Raw genomic sequence first — 15383 nt, 5'->3', positions numbered from 1 at the left:
GGACTTATAGTACTGACAAGACAAAGCAAGTCAGAGCAATAAAGTTATGTTAATATCTGCCTAAAGGGGTTATTTTCTCTCTTCTTTCCCTCTTCTTTCCCTCTTCTCTCTCTCTCTCTCTCAGTGCTACATACATGCTGGGCAAGGATGCCTGGGTAGAGCGTTGGCCCACCTCAACAGAGTGTGCTAGTGATGCCAAACTCAAGGCCAGGTGCACAGAGCTGGACAACTTCAGCAAGGACCTCTCAGAGAAGGGATGTCGGTTTAAATAGATTCTCACTCACTCACTCACTCACTCGCTCACTCACTCACACTTTGCCTATGAGCTGCCATGTAGCTTTACACCTCTGGATGCACTGGTTCAGCAGAAACTGTCACCATTTGAGCCATGCAGTCAACATATACTGCTCTGTTGTATAATCACCATGGTAACCATTAGAGGAAAATGGACATTAGAATTAGAAAGCGTAAAAACATGACAGACTGGTGTTAAGCCTGGGTGGGTCTAGGATTGTGTTACTGGGAGCTCAGCGATTCGTCACAGCCAGGGCTACTTGATATGGCATACAATCACAACACACACACTCACACGATGGGAACTCGCTCAGGTGGCACTTGGTGAAGTGGAATATTGTCTCACTACTGTGTAGAATGCATTAGTGTTCCTGGATGTTCCACATAGAGAGAATAACAGAATGCAGAACACCAGGGAGATTCTCAGTACAATAACAGAATGCAGAACACCAGGGAGATTCTCAGTACAATAACAGAATGCAGAACACCAGGGAGATTCTCAGTACAATAACAGAATGCAGAACACCAGGGAGATTCTCAGTACAATAACAGAATGCAGAACACCAGGGAGATTCTCAGTACAATAACAGAATGCAGAACACCAGGGAGATTCTCAGTACAATAACAGAATGCAGAACACCAGGGAGATTCTCAGTACAATAACAGAATGCAGAACACCAGGGAGATTCTCAGTACAATAACAGAATGCAGAACACCAGGGAGATTCTCAGTACAAACCCTGTATTGAGTTGTGATTATTCACAGCCGTCTCTTTCTCATTCAGTTTGACTACTTGCCCATGTTGTAGATTGCAGTACTTTATTCCCATCGTTGCCACAGATTTGCAAACATAATGATCAAAAAATAAATAAATGGATGTGTTGTGGTTGGGTTGATTGAAGTATTCTTGGGGTATTATATTGTAAAAAATGCTGTTATAGTTCTTGCACTCTCACACACTCACTCTCTCTCACACACGCAGGTCAGGTACTAATATCAATGACATATAGGTAGGCCAACAGTATGTAAACTAACTTCAAATAACAGAATATCAGTCTACTTTTGAAATGCTATCGCCATAGCAATGACTCATGATTTCCATGGGATTTTCTGCTGCCTCTAAAATGTGTGTGTGCCCTACATAATCTAAATAGGAAGGTCTGGTAATGGGCAGCTGGTCACACAGCTGGTCACAAATGTTGGTATAGTGTTGGTAGTGTACACACACGCACACACACTGGCATTGCATGCGTAGTGGGTACACATCAGAGTGACTTACACACAGTGACTTACACACAGTAGCATTTGCTCAGGGGGATATTTCACTGCTTCTGTATCAGATAATGGGATGTAGTCCTGCATTGAGAAAGGGAGAGAAAAAGGCCTACAATTGGAAAGAGAGAGATGGAGAGGGATAAATACAATGAGAGAGATGGAGAGGGATAAATACAATGAGAGAGATGGAGAGGGATAAATACAATGAGAGAGATGGAGAGGGATAAATACAATGAGAGAAATATAAATGGAGAGAGATGGAGAGGGATAAATACAATGAGAGAAATATAAATGGAGAGAGATGGAGAGAAATACAATGAGAGCGAGATAAATACAATGAGAGAGATGGAGAGAGAAATACAATGAGAGAGATGGAGAGAGAAATACAATGAGAGAGATGGAGAGAGAAATACAATGGAGAGAGAAATACAATGAGAGAAATACAAAGGGAGAGCGAAATACAATGAGAGAGATGGGGAGAGAAATACAATGGAGAGAGAAATACAATGAGAGAGATACAATGAGAGAGATGGAGAGAGAAATACAATGAGAGAGATGGGGAGAGAAATACAATGGAGAGAGAAATACAATGAGAGAAATACAATGAGAGAGATGGAGAGAGAAATACAATGAGAGAGATGGAGAAAGAAATACAATGAGAGCGAGATAAATACAATGAGAGAGATAAATATAATAAGATAGATAAATACAATGAGATGGAGAGATAAATACAATGAGGGAGATAAATACAATAAGAGATAAATACAATGAGAGAGAGAGAGATGGAGAGAGATAAATACAATGAGATGGAGAGATAAATACAACGAGGGAGATAAATACAATAAGAGATAAATACAATGAGGGAGATAAATACAATGAGAGAGAGAGAGATAAATACAATGAGATAAAGATAAGCAAATATGTCTCTTAATCCTCGGGCCAAAAGGAGTTGAGTTACTGCTTAGTTACTGTAGGCTACATTAGCACGCTAACTTCCTGCTCTGCACTGATACTGGAGATCACAGAACAGCAGCTACTGTGGGACAGTGGCTATGTTTCTTCTCCTGAAGTGTGTGCGCTTATACTCCCTGTCATGATTTTAAAAAGAATGGACTGGTGTAAGGGAACTCACACTAGCCATTCTTGCACCTTTCCAATGCTTTTAAATGCATTAGGGGGAGTGATCGAAAGCACAACTCTGGGTGAAGGGTAAAGAATCAGAACTCAGCTTCTGGGTGCAATGGCAGATTCCTCGTGTCCTCTCTCCTCGTCTCCTTCTCAAAACGGCACAGGAAAGCGTGGAGGACAAGACCCTAGGTTCCTTCTTCTCCAATCCTTGATTATTCCTACTGAAGTGAGGAGAGAGGAACATGAGGAATTTGAGACTTACTGACACAGCAGTTGTTTCGTATCTCTCTCACACACAAGAGGAGGAAGTCACACTCTCTCCTTTGTCTTGAGTTATTACCCTCATCTTAGTATTATACATGTGGTGAAACAGACATATTTGTAAATCAACATGATTTCAGAGTGAAACATTTATGTTCGATAAGAGTTTGAAATGTCAGTGTTTATAACATTTAAAATTCTGTCGGTGAGATCTTCAAGTGTATGATAAAGGAGAAGGACAAAACCCTCCAAATTAAAAGCCTTACTAAGCAGAATCCTGAGAGGGATTGTTATGGGAACAAGTTGTTTTGGAGCCAAACTAGTTCACCTGTGCTTTGGCCTCTCTCTCTCTCTCTCTGTGTGTGTGTGTGTGTGTGTGTGTGTGTGTGTGTGTGTGTGTGTGTGTGTGTGTGTGTGTGTGTGTGCGTGTGTGTGTGTGTGTGTGTTTCTGCTGCTCCTTTTAGCCCAAAGTAAAAAGCATGGAACACTGCCTGAATTCTGACCATGTAGGCCTTAGAACATAAGCCAGCCAATCAGCGCTCCTTTCTCCTTGAGACAACACCCAGGGGAACAGATGTGGCCCAGGAAATGAAGAGGATCGGCATCATGGGTATTCACACACAAACCTCCACTCTCTCTAGTAAATCTTGAAGACGCGCACACACACAAGACGTCACACACAACATCCTGACTTAATTTCCTGTGTTGTGACATGAAAAACACAAGATGACAATCTTGAGACAGTCTCTCCTTTTTTTCTAATCTCTATACTGTCCGTGCTTCTATATCATCATTTATAGGGGGCGCAGTATGTGTGTTGAAGGCATGACGGAGCCCAGAAACAGGATCTGTTATCTGGATAACACTGTCTGCAGTCTCCAGTGGGAAACTACAGTTGAAGTCAGAAGTTTACATACACCTTAAACTCAGTTTTTCACAATTCCTGACATTTAATCAGAGTAAAAATTCACTATTTTAGGTCAGTTAGGATCACCACTTTATTTTAACACTGTGAAATGTCAGAATAATAGTAGAGAGAATGATTTATTTCAGCTTTTATTTATTTCATCACATTCCCAGTGGGTCAGATGTTTACATACACTCAATTAGTATTTGGTAGCATTGCCTTTAAATTGTTTAACTTGGGTCAAACATTTCGAGGAGCCTTCCGCAAGCTTCCCACAATAAGTTGGGTGAATTTTGGCCCATTCCTCCTGACAGAGCTGGTGTAACTGAATCATGTTTGTAAGCTTCTTGCTTGCACACGCTTTTTCAGTTCTGCCCACAAATGTTCAATAAGATTGAGGTCAGGGCTTTGTGATGGCCACTCCAATACCTTGACGTTGTTGCCACAACAAGTATGCTTGGAGTCAATGTTCATTTGGAAGACCCATTTGCGACCAAGCTTTAACTTCCTGACTGATGTCTTGAGATGTTGCTCCAATATATTCACATAATTTTCCTTTCTCATGAGGCGATCTATTTTGTGAAGTGCACCAGTCCCCCCTGCAGCAAAGCAACCCCACAACATGATGCTGCCACCCCCATGCTTCATGATTGGGATGGTGTTCTTTGGCTTGCAAGCCTCTCCCTTTTCCTCCAAACATAACAATGGTCATTATGGCCAAACAGTTCTATTTTTGTTTCATCAGACCAGAGGACATTTCTCCAAAAAGTACGATCTTTGTCTCAATGTGCAGTTGCAAACTGTAGTCTGGCTTTTATGGCGGTTTTGTAGCAGTGGCTTCTTCCTTGCTGAGTGGCCTTTCAGGTTATGTTGATTCTGGACTCGTTTTATTGTGGATATAGATACTTTTGTACCTGTTTCCTCCAGAATCTTCAAGGTCCTTTGCTGTTGCTCTGGGATTGATTTGCACTTTTAACTCCAAAGTACATTCATCTCTAGGAGACAGAATGCGTCTCTTTCCTGAGCGGTATGACGGCTGTGTGGTCCCATAGTGTTTATACTTGCGTGTTTGTACAGATGAACGTGGTACCTTCAGGCATTTGGAAATTGCTCCCAAGGATGAACCAGACTTGTGGACGTCTACAATTTTTTTCTGAGATCTTGGCTGATTTCTTTGGATTTTCCCATGATGTCAAGCAAAGAGGCACTGAGTTTGAAGGTAGGACTTGAAATACATCCAACTGTACACCTCCAATTTACTCAAATGATGTAAATTAGCCTATCAGAAGCTTCTAAAGCCATGACATAATTTTCGGGGCAATTTTCCAAGCTGCTTAAAGGCAGTCAACTTAGTGTATGTAAACTTTTGACCCTCTGGAATTGTGATACAGTGAATTATATGTGAAATAATCTGTCTGTAAACAATTGTATGAAAAATTACTTGTGTCATGCATAAAGTAGATGTCCTACCCAAAAACTATAGTTTGTTAACAAGAAATTTGTGGAGTGGTTGAAAAATGTGTTTTAATGACTCCAACCTGAGTGTATGTAAACTTCCGACTTCAACTGTACATTAAGACAAGGGAAGTGCTTCAGTCAGAGCTAGGCTATGTATTAAATGGCATACCTATTTCCTAAATAGTGCTATACTTTTGACCAGAGCCCTGTGGACCCTGGCCAAAGTAGTTCACAATAGGGAACAGAGTGCCATTTGGGGAGCAACCGTATAGTCCACTTGATCCTCTTGTTTTCATTTCTGACTGTTGATTAATGTGGAAAGAGAAGATGTGAGATGAACGCTGACGCCCATGGCAGGTGCAGAGTGTGTGTGTGTATGAGAGAGAGGGTTGGTTGCCTGGGACCGACCGGGGCTGACACTGAGGGAGGGGGACTGTGGGAAAAGAACCCTGGAACCGACCGGGGCTGACACTGAGGGAGGGGGACTGTGGGAAAAGAACCCTGGGACCGACCGGGGCTGACACTGAGGGAGGGGGACTGTGGGAAAAGAACCCTGGAACCGACCGGGGCTGACACTGAGGGAGGGGGACTGTGGGAATAGAACCCTGGAACCGACCGGGGCTGACACTGAGGGAGGGGGACTGTGGGAAAAGAACCCTGGGACCGACCGGGGCTGACACTGAGGGAGGGGGACTGTGGGAAAAGAACCCTGGAACCGACCGGGGCAGACACTGAGGGAGGGGGACTGTGGGAAAAGAACCCTGGGACCGACCGGGGCTGACACTGAGGGAGGGGGACTGTGGGAAAAGAACCCTGGGACCGACCGGGGCTGACACTGAGGGAGGGGGACTGTGGGAAAAGAACCCTGGGAGCCTGATGCCCAGTCATAATAACACAGGGAGGAAACAGTAATGCAAAGCTCACACAGAGAGAACCAAGGCCACAGTATGTGTGTGAGAGAGAGGGATGGGAAGCATAGAACTGGAGCTTTTAAGAAGATTAGTGTTATATCAGCTGGAATGGTATATGTTTTATTGTGCTAAGTCTGCTACTGTTTAGACATTACGCTACCACTACTGCCTTTCATCCTGCTACTGTTTAGACTATACTATACCACTACTGCCTTTCAGTCTGCTACTGTTTAGACTATACTACTACTGTCTTTCAACCTGCTACTGTTTACACTATACTATACCACTACTGCCTTTCATCCTGCTACTGTTTAGACATTACACTACCACTACTGCCTTTCATCCTGCTACTGTTTACACTATACTATACTACTACTGCCTTTCATCCTGCTGCTGTTTAGACTATACTATACCACTACTGCCTTTCATCCTGCTACTGTTTAGACTATACTATACCACTACTGCCTTTCATCCTGCTACTGTTTAGACTATACTATACTACTACTGCCTTTCATCCTGCTACTGTTTAGACTATACTATACTACTACTGACTTTCATACTGATACTGTTTAGACTATACTATACTACTACTGCCTTTCATACTGATACTGTTTAGACTATACTATACTACTACTGCCTTTCATACTGCTACTGTTTAGACTATACTATACTACTACTGACTTTCATCCTGCTACTGTTTAGACTATACTATACTACTACTGCCTTTCATACTGCTACTGTTTAGACTATACTATACTACTACTGCCTTTCATTCTGCTAGTGTTTAGACTATACTATACTACTACTGCCTTTCATCCTGCTAGTGTTTAGACTATACTATACTGCTACAGCCTTTCATCCTGCTACTGTTTAGACATTACACTACCACTACTGTCTTTCATCCTGCTACTGTTTAGACTATACTATACTACTACTGACTTTCATACTGATACTGTTTAGACTATACTATACTACTACTGCCTTTCATACTGCTACTGTTTAGACTATACTATACTACTACTGACTTTCATCCTGCTACTGTTTAGACTATACTATACTACTACTGCCTTTCATACTGCTACTGTTTAGACTATACTATACTACTACTGCCTTTCATCCTGCTAGTGTTTAGACTATACTATACTGCTACAGCCTTTCATACTGCTACTGTTTAGACTATACTATACTACTACTGCCTTTCATCCTGCTACTGTTTAGACTATACTATACAACTAATGCCTTTCATCCTGCTATTGTTTAGACATTACACAACTACTACTGCCTTTCATCCTGCTACTGTTTAGACATTACACTACCACTACTGTCTTTCATCCTGCTACTGTTTAGACTATACTATACTACTACTGACTTTCATACTGATACTGTTTAGACTATACTATACTACTACTGCCTGTCATACTGCTACTGTTTAGACTATACTATACTACTACTGCCTTTCATCCTGCTAGTGTTTAGACTATACTATACTACTACTGCCTTTCATCCTGCTAGTGTTTAGACTATACTATACTACTACTGCCTTTCAGTCTGCTCCCGGTTAGACTATACTATACCACTACTGCCTTTCATCCTGCTACTGTTTAGACTATACTATACCACTACTGCCTTTCATCCTGCTACTGTTTAGACTATACTATACCACTACTGCCTTTCATCCTGCTACTATTTAGACTATACTACTACTGTCTTTCACCCTGCTACTGTTTAGACTATACTATACTACTACTGCCTTTCATCCTGCTACTGTTTAGACTATACTATACTGCTACAGCCTTTCATACTGCTACTGTTTAGACTAAACTATACTACCACAGCCTTTCATCCTGCTACTGTTTAGACTATACTATACTACTACTGCCTTTCAGTCTGCTCCCGGTTAGACTATACTATACCACTATTGCCTTTCATCCTGCTACTGTTTAGACTATACTATACCACTACTGCCTTTCATCCTGCTACTGTTTAGACTATACTATACCACTACTGCCTTTCATCCTGCTACTATTTAGACTATACTACTACTGTCTTTCACCCTGCTACTGTTTAGACATTACTCTACTAATACTGCCTTTCAGCCTGCTACTGTTTAGACATTACTCTACTAATACAGCCTTTCATCCTGCTACTGTTTAGACTATACTATACTACTACTGCCTTTCATCCTGCTATTGTTTAGACATTACACAACTACTACTGCCTTTCATCCTGCTGCTGTTTAGACTAAACTATACCACTACTGCCTTTCAGTCTGCTACTGTTTAGACATTACACTACCACTACTGCCTTTCATCCTGCTGCTGTTTAGACTATACTATACCACTACTGCCTTTCAGTCTGCTACTGTTTAGACTATACTATACCACTACTGCCTTTCATCCTGCTACTGTTTAGACTATACTATACTACTACTGCCTTTCAGTCTGCTCCCGGTTAGACTATACTATACCACTATTGCCTTTCATCCTGCTACTGTTTAGACTATACTATACCACTACTGCCTTTCATCCTGCTACTGTTTAGACTATACTATACCACTACTGCCTTTCATCCTGCTACTATTTAGACTATACTACTACTGTCTTTCACCCTGCTACTGTTTAGACATTACTCTACTAATACTGCCTTTCAGCCTGCTACTGTTTAGACATTACTCTACTAATACAGCCTTTCATCCTGCTACTGTTTAGACTATACTATACTACTACTGCCTTTCATCCTGCTATTGTTTAGACATTACACAACTACTACTGCCTTTCATCCTGCTGCTGTTTAGACTAAACTATACCACTACTGCCTTTCAGTCTGCTACTGTTTAGACATTACACTACCACTACTGCCTTTCATCCTGCTGCTGTTTAGACTATACTATACCACTACTGCCTTTCAGTCTGCTACTGTTTAGACTATACTATACCACTACTGCCTTTCATCCTGCTACTGTTTAGACTATACTATACTACTACTGCCTTTCAGTCTGCTCCCGGTTAGACTATACTATACCACTATTGCCTTTCATCCTGCTACTGTTTAGACTATACTATACCACTACTGCCTTTCATCCTGCTACTGTTTAGACTATACTATACCACTACTGCCTTTCATCCTGCTACTATTTAGACTATACTACTACTGTCTTTCACCCTGCTACTGTTTAGACATTACTCTACTAATACTGCCTTTCAGCCTGCTACTGTTTAGACATTACTCTACTAATACAGCCTTTCATCCTGCTACTGTTTAGACTATACTATACTACTACTGCCTTTCATCCTGCTATTGTTTAGACATTACACAACTACTACTGCCTTTCATCCTGCTGCTGTTTAGACTAAACTATACCACTACTGCCTTTCAGTCTGCTACTGTTTAGACATTACACTACCACTACTGCCTTTCATCCTGCTGCTGTTTAGACTATACTATACCACTACTGCCTTTCAGTCTGCTACTGTTTAGACTATACTATACCACTACTGCCTTTCATCCTGCTGCTGTTTAGACATTACACTACCACTACTGCCTTTCATCCTGCTACTGTTTACACTATACTATACTACTACTGCCTTTCATCCTGCTGCTGTTTAGACTATACTATACCACTACTGCCTTTTATCCTGCTACTGTTTACACTATACTATACCACTACTGCCTTTTATCCTGCTACTGTTTAGACTATACTATACGACTACTGCCTTTCATCCTGCTGCTGTTTAGACTATACTATACCACTACTGCCTTTCATCCTGCTACTATTTAGACTATACTACTACTGCCTTTCATCCTGCTGCTGTTTAGACTATACTATATGACTGACTACTGCCTTTCATCCTGCTGCTGTTTAGACTATACTATACCACTACTGCCTTTTATCCTGCTACTGTTTACACTATACTATACCACTACTGCCTTTTATCCTGCTACTGTTTAGACTATACTATACGACTACTGCCTTTCATCCTGCTGCTGTTTAGACTATACTATACCACTACTGCCTTTCATCCTGCTACTATTTAGACTATACTACTACTGTCTTTCATCCTGCTGCTGTTTAGACTATACTATACTACTAGTGTCTTTCATCCTGCTACTGTTTAGACATTACTCTACTAATACTGCCTTTCAGCCTGCTACTGTTTAGACATTACTCTACTAATACAGCCTTTCATCCTGCTACTGTTTAGACATTACTATACTACTGCAGCACGGTTCCCCAACTAGCGGCCTGGGGGTGATTTTATTTGCCCCCCCACTCCCTAAGTTTTCAGACCAAAATACTTTTGGACATGTAAGACTGTAAAAAAAAAAAAAACTGCAAATCAGTTCCAAGTGATTTTAATTTTGTAAATCTGTTCCAAAGTATTCCCACACATAATAAAGAGATATATATGTGATCATAAATGAATGAAAGCAAGGTTTGAAATGATTGTTTTAGTCAAATATTATATCTTTTTGGGCCTCTTGCGGTCAATTTGCACTCTACAAATGATTTGTAATTAAACATCCGATCAGGAAACAGTTGTCCCATGGCTGAATCTAGTAGATGAGCCCTATACATAGCCTTTCAGTTATGGCAAGTCTGTCTGACCAATTGTTTCCTAGTTACAATGCTTTACAACTTATCGTACATCACAACTCAGTAGATTAAACAGCAAATGACACCAACTCCCCCTTCTGTAATACCCACCTACCTGCTGACCCAACCCCCTGCATTCTTATCAACAGGTGTGAGATTAGTTCAAACCTACCTGCTGACTCAAGCCCCTGCATTCTTATCAACAGGTGTGAGATCAGTTCAAACTTACCTGCTGACCCAACCCCCTGCATTCTTATCAACAGGTGTGAGATCAGTTCAAAGCTACCTGCTGACCCAACCCCCTGCATTCTTATCAACAGGTGTGAGATCAGTTCAAAGCTACCTGCTGACCCAACCCCCTGCATTCTTATCAACAGGTGTGAGATCAGTTCAAAGCTACCTGCTGACCCAACCCTTTCATTCTTATCAACAGGTGTGAGATCAGTTCAAAGCTACCTGCTGACCCAACCCCCTGCATTCTTATCAACAGGTGTGAGATCAGTTCAAAGCTACCTGCTGACCCAACCCCCTGCATTCTTATCAACAGGTGTGAGATCAGTTCAAAGCTACCTGCTGACCCAACCCTTTCATTCTTATCAACAGGTGTGAGATCAGTTCAAAGCATACCTAACTAATGCAGTACCAATTGAATCCTTTTTATTTTCTTTTTATTTCACCTTTATTTAACCAGGTAAGATAGTTGAGAACAAGTTCTCCTTTACAACTGCGACCTGGCCAAGATAAAGCAAAACAGAGTTACACAAACAACCACACAGAGTTACATAGAATAAACAACTGTACAGTCAACACAATAAAATAAAAAAATGTCTATATACAGTGTGTGCAATTTGGGTAGGTGGCTGTTTGTGTTCGAGATAAGCTTGACTTTGCCAATGTCAAGGCCATAACACACTTGTCTTGAGTTTTATCTTAGTGTATGAGTGCTCTGACTTAGAGGAGGCTGGTGGGAGGAACTATAGGAGGACGGGCTCATTGTAGTGGCTGGAATAAAATCAACTGGAATGGTACCAAACACATCAAACACAACGTTTGACTCCATTCCATTAATTCCATTCCAACCATTACAATGAGCCCATCCTCCTAAAGCTCATACCACCAGCCTCCTCTGTATGACTAATTCCACACACACTACCTATCTGCGGTTCATCAATTATAGTCAACATCTCAAGGTAAACCTTTAATCATAGGTTAGTGACATAAGATGTTTTAATATTGCACATAAAGGACTAACTAACTCCCACGTGTCCAAGTTATAGAAAAACACATGCCAACATAATTTTGTAATTGCCCTAAATGTATAAATAAAGTTATTTTAAATGAATTGACTTCACTCATACTGTACCGTCTAAGTGTGCACTTCCACTAAACACACTTGATTTATCCTTTTCTTTGATAAAGTAACATCATGCCAAACAAACCCACTTGATGGTCAAGCTGTGCCAGGCAGATGGACAGATTCAATATAGCATCATAGTGAAGGAGAACTCTATTGGCATCTAATGCTTCTCTCTTCTTTCATCATTATCATCCACTCTCATTCAAGTTCACTTTCTGTCTTGCTGAGACTTGTACAGTCTGTATAGTCTGTGTGTGTGTGTGTGTGTGTGTGTGTGTCTTTATTCATAACTGTTAATGAGTTCTCAGAAGAGATACTATGCATAAATGCGGCATTGGGAATATATGATGCTGCCAGGTTTCAAGTCCCAACACATGACTGTTTCTGGTTCCCTGTTTTCCACCATCACCTGCTAGACAGTTGGCCTGTCTACAGCAATAATAACTGTCTCATTAACACAGACACATAACACACACACACAAGCATGTACACAATCACATCCTTAAACATCTGCCAAGACAGTTCGCTACCCTGAGTGCCTTGTTTGATCCTACATTAAAGGTGTGTGTGTGTGTTGTGTGTTGTGTGTGTGTGTGTGTGTGTTGTGTGTGTGTTGTGTGTTGTGTGTCTGTGTCTGTGTCTGTCTGTGTGTGGTTATGACAGACAGTCCCCTCTCCTTTATGGACCAATCATCACATGTTCCATAGGTATCCCTCACCTTTCCATTGGACAGTAGCAGCTGTGTAACTCCACTACAGGAGTGTTGGAGCAGTATGGTAAACAGTGGGCAAAGTTGGTTGAAAGGTCATTGTATTGTCATGACAATCTGTGAAAGCCAGCTCCTCTGTTTGTAACCCTGTTGTCTTGAACACACACACACACTCTTTCTCTCTCTCCTGCTCTCTCCTTCTGCTGCATTAACAAGATTAAGAGAGGACAATTAGCAAACCACTCACAACCACTTGTATCACTCTGGGAAAGAACGACAGAAATCTCCCTCTCTCCTCTTCCAAAAGAAGGGATTTCCTCTGGTCTTGAGTTGTGAAGTAAAGGCTTTAAGTGTCTGATCTGATGTGCTAATGTTGGCACCGGTAACAATGGTCTAGTGTATAGAGGGAGTTTATTTTGGGGGTCTGGTTAATGGGGGGAAGTGGGAAGTATTGTTCCCTGTGTGTGTGCCTGTGCGTGTGTGTGCGTATCAGACTACGGTCTTTTGTATCTGTGTTTCAAATAGCACCCTATTCCCTATATAGTGCAGTACTTTTGATCAGAGCCCTATCAAACGTAGTGTACTATATAGGGAATAGAGTGCAATCTGGCACACAGCCTGTGTCAAGGTCCGGACACACTGGTAGAGAGGTGACATCATTGTCACTAGTTGCTGCCCAGATACAGAGGCTTGAAGGAGGAAGCATTGTATTATCGCCAAATTAGGTGACAATAGATTTGTCGATGTGTGTGTGTGTCAGTGCAAGCAGGCATTTGTGTGTGTGTGTGTGTGTGTGTTGGTGGGGTTTACTTACACACACCGATTAATCAATTCAAAACAGAATGATCTCTCTCATAGCCTCTCAGTTAGACTAAAAGAAAGGCTGTGGAAAAACAGAGACAGCAGCTCTCATCGGAGCCAACAATGTAAAGGACGACATGACTGTTTAATCCAAATGTTCCAGCGTTTCTCACACTTTGTAATCATATTCCAAAACAGCTGCCAGCTGTAAGCAACTGCATCATACGACAACTGTGTGTGTGTGTGTGTGTGACTGTGTGTGTGTGTGTGACTGTGTGTGACTGTGTGTGACTGTTTGTTTGTGTTTTACATAAACTCAACCTCAGCCCCAGCTGTGTACAGTAATGTCAGTCGTCAACCTGACTACAAGTCAGTAATGGAAAAGGGAGTGACTAGTGAGTATTGAAATAGGGGGAGAGGAAGAGGGATTCAAAGAGGGATGTCAGCTGGTTGATTTGAGAGGCATTGTGAGGGTGTGAGAAAAAGACAGCGAGACAGAGACAGCCGCTGACAGAGACAGCGAGACAGAGACAGGGAAAGAGAGACAGAGTGAGACGAAGGCAGAGAGGAACAGTTGATTGAGAAAGAGAGAAAGATCTGTGAATAATCTGTGAATCCAGAAGCACCCAGGAACAGGTTCAGTGACATGCTGGTATATAGACCCTTAGATGTGGCCAGAGGAGGTTTACACATAGAGAAATAAAGTAGAGTGTTCTAGTCATGTCCCACATGGCACCCTGCTCCCAATACAGTGCACTACTTTTGACCAGGCCCCATAGAGCTCTAGTCAAAAGTAGTGCACTATAGCAGGGAATGGGGTTCCATTTTGGATGCACATTGGATCTTTGTCTTAACCATCTGAAAACAAAGAGCCGATTATAGAAGAAGAGGAAACACGTACACACGAGAAGTAGGCTCTGCTCAGATGTGATGATGAGATAATATAGCAACAGCCGTGGCTCTACTGTTTAACTTACATCGGAAATGTTTAGTCTTAGCAGGACTGATAAGGAATATGACATTCAGTCTTTTAGTGCATTCTTCAGTTTTGATGCTTATGTGATACTCAAACAGGCAATGCTTGAAATCTCATCTCCACAGGAAAGACACAATAATCTTGTTCTGACCTATTGCTCAGGATGCTGCTTTAGATGTGGGTAAAGCGTATGGTGCAGGAGCACACATGCATGTGTGTGACTTTTTGGTAGCAGCAGAGGGACTCTGTTTCCCAAATTCAAAGAGAATCCACCAAACCTCTCTCAAGCCTATGCTTAAACAGATGGAGCCATTGCATTAACTATACAGGTAAACCAAACACTAGCATATTCAAGATGTTTATCCAGGATAAGTATTCGGTTGGCCGCTTCCCAAACATTCATGCGTCACACAATAGTTTTTGGGAGGTGGCCAACCATGGGATTACCCCGGGTTTAATGGTTGAAATCGTGAAATCCATTCTGACTCACTTTTTTGGTATGGGTTCTTATAGAGGGGAAACTAAAATAAGACCTGGATTAAAATACTATCCAAAATAATTTAAAATACTTTATCTGGGATTGATTGAGCTTGACTGTCACTACAGAACCAATAGAATAGTCACAAAAATGCAAACGTCGCCCATCCAGCACTCCAGGCAAACTACAGATGTAGGATCTTAATTTGATCACTCTTTTGTTGCTGAGAATTTT

The 15383-nt window shown here is 41.5% G+C and overlaps 1 protein-coding gene across 1 annotated transcript in view; it reads left to right on the top strand.

Annotated features, from left to right (window-relative positions):
- LOC139401973 (venom factor-like) overlaps positions 1 to 1176 on the top strand; it is a 28430-nt gene extending 27254 nt beyond the window's left edge. The window contains exon 44 of the mRNA XM_071146002.1: positions 125 to 1176. Coding sequence (XP_071002103.1) covers positions 125 to 272 — 148 coding nt within the window. The 3' untranslated portion in view covers positions 273 to 1176. The remainder of the gene's footprint in view (positions 1 to 124) is intronic.
- The last annotated feature ends 14207 nt before the right edge of the window (positions 1177 to 15383 follow it).

Source organism: Oncorhynchus clarkii, unplaced genomic scaffold (genome assembly GCF_045791955.1).
Source record: "Oncorhynchus clarkii lewisi isolate Uvic-CL-2024 unplaced genomic scaffold, UVic_Ocla_1.0 unplaced_contig_4281_pilon_pilon, whole genome shotgun sequence".
In the NCBI taxonomy this organism is placed as follows: Eukaryota; Metazoa; Chordata; class Actinopteri; order Salmoniformes; family Salmonidae; genus Oncorhynchus; species Oncorhynchus clarkii.
The sequence above is the reverse complement of the archived record's forward strand: the minus strand, read 5'-3'. Positions and strand labels throughout refer to the sequence as shown.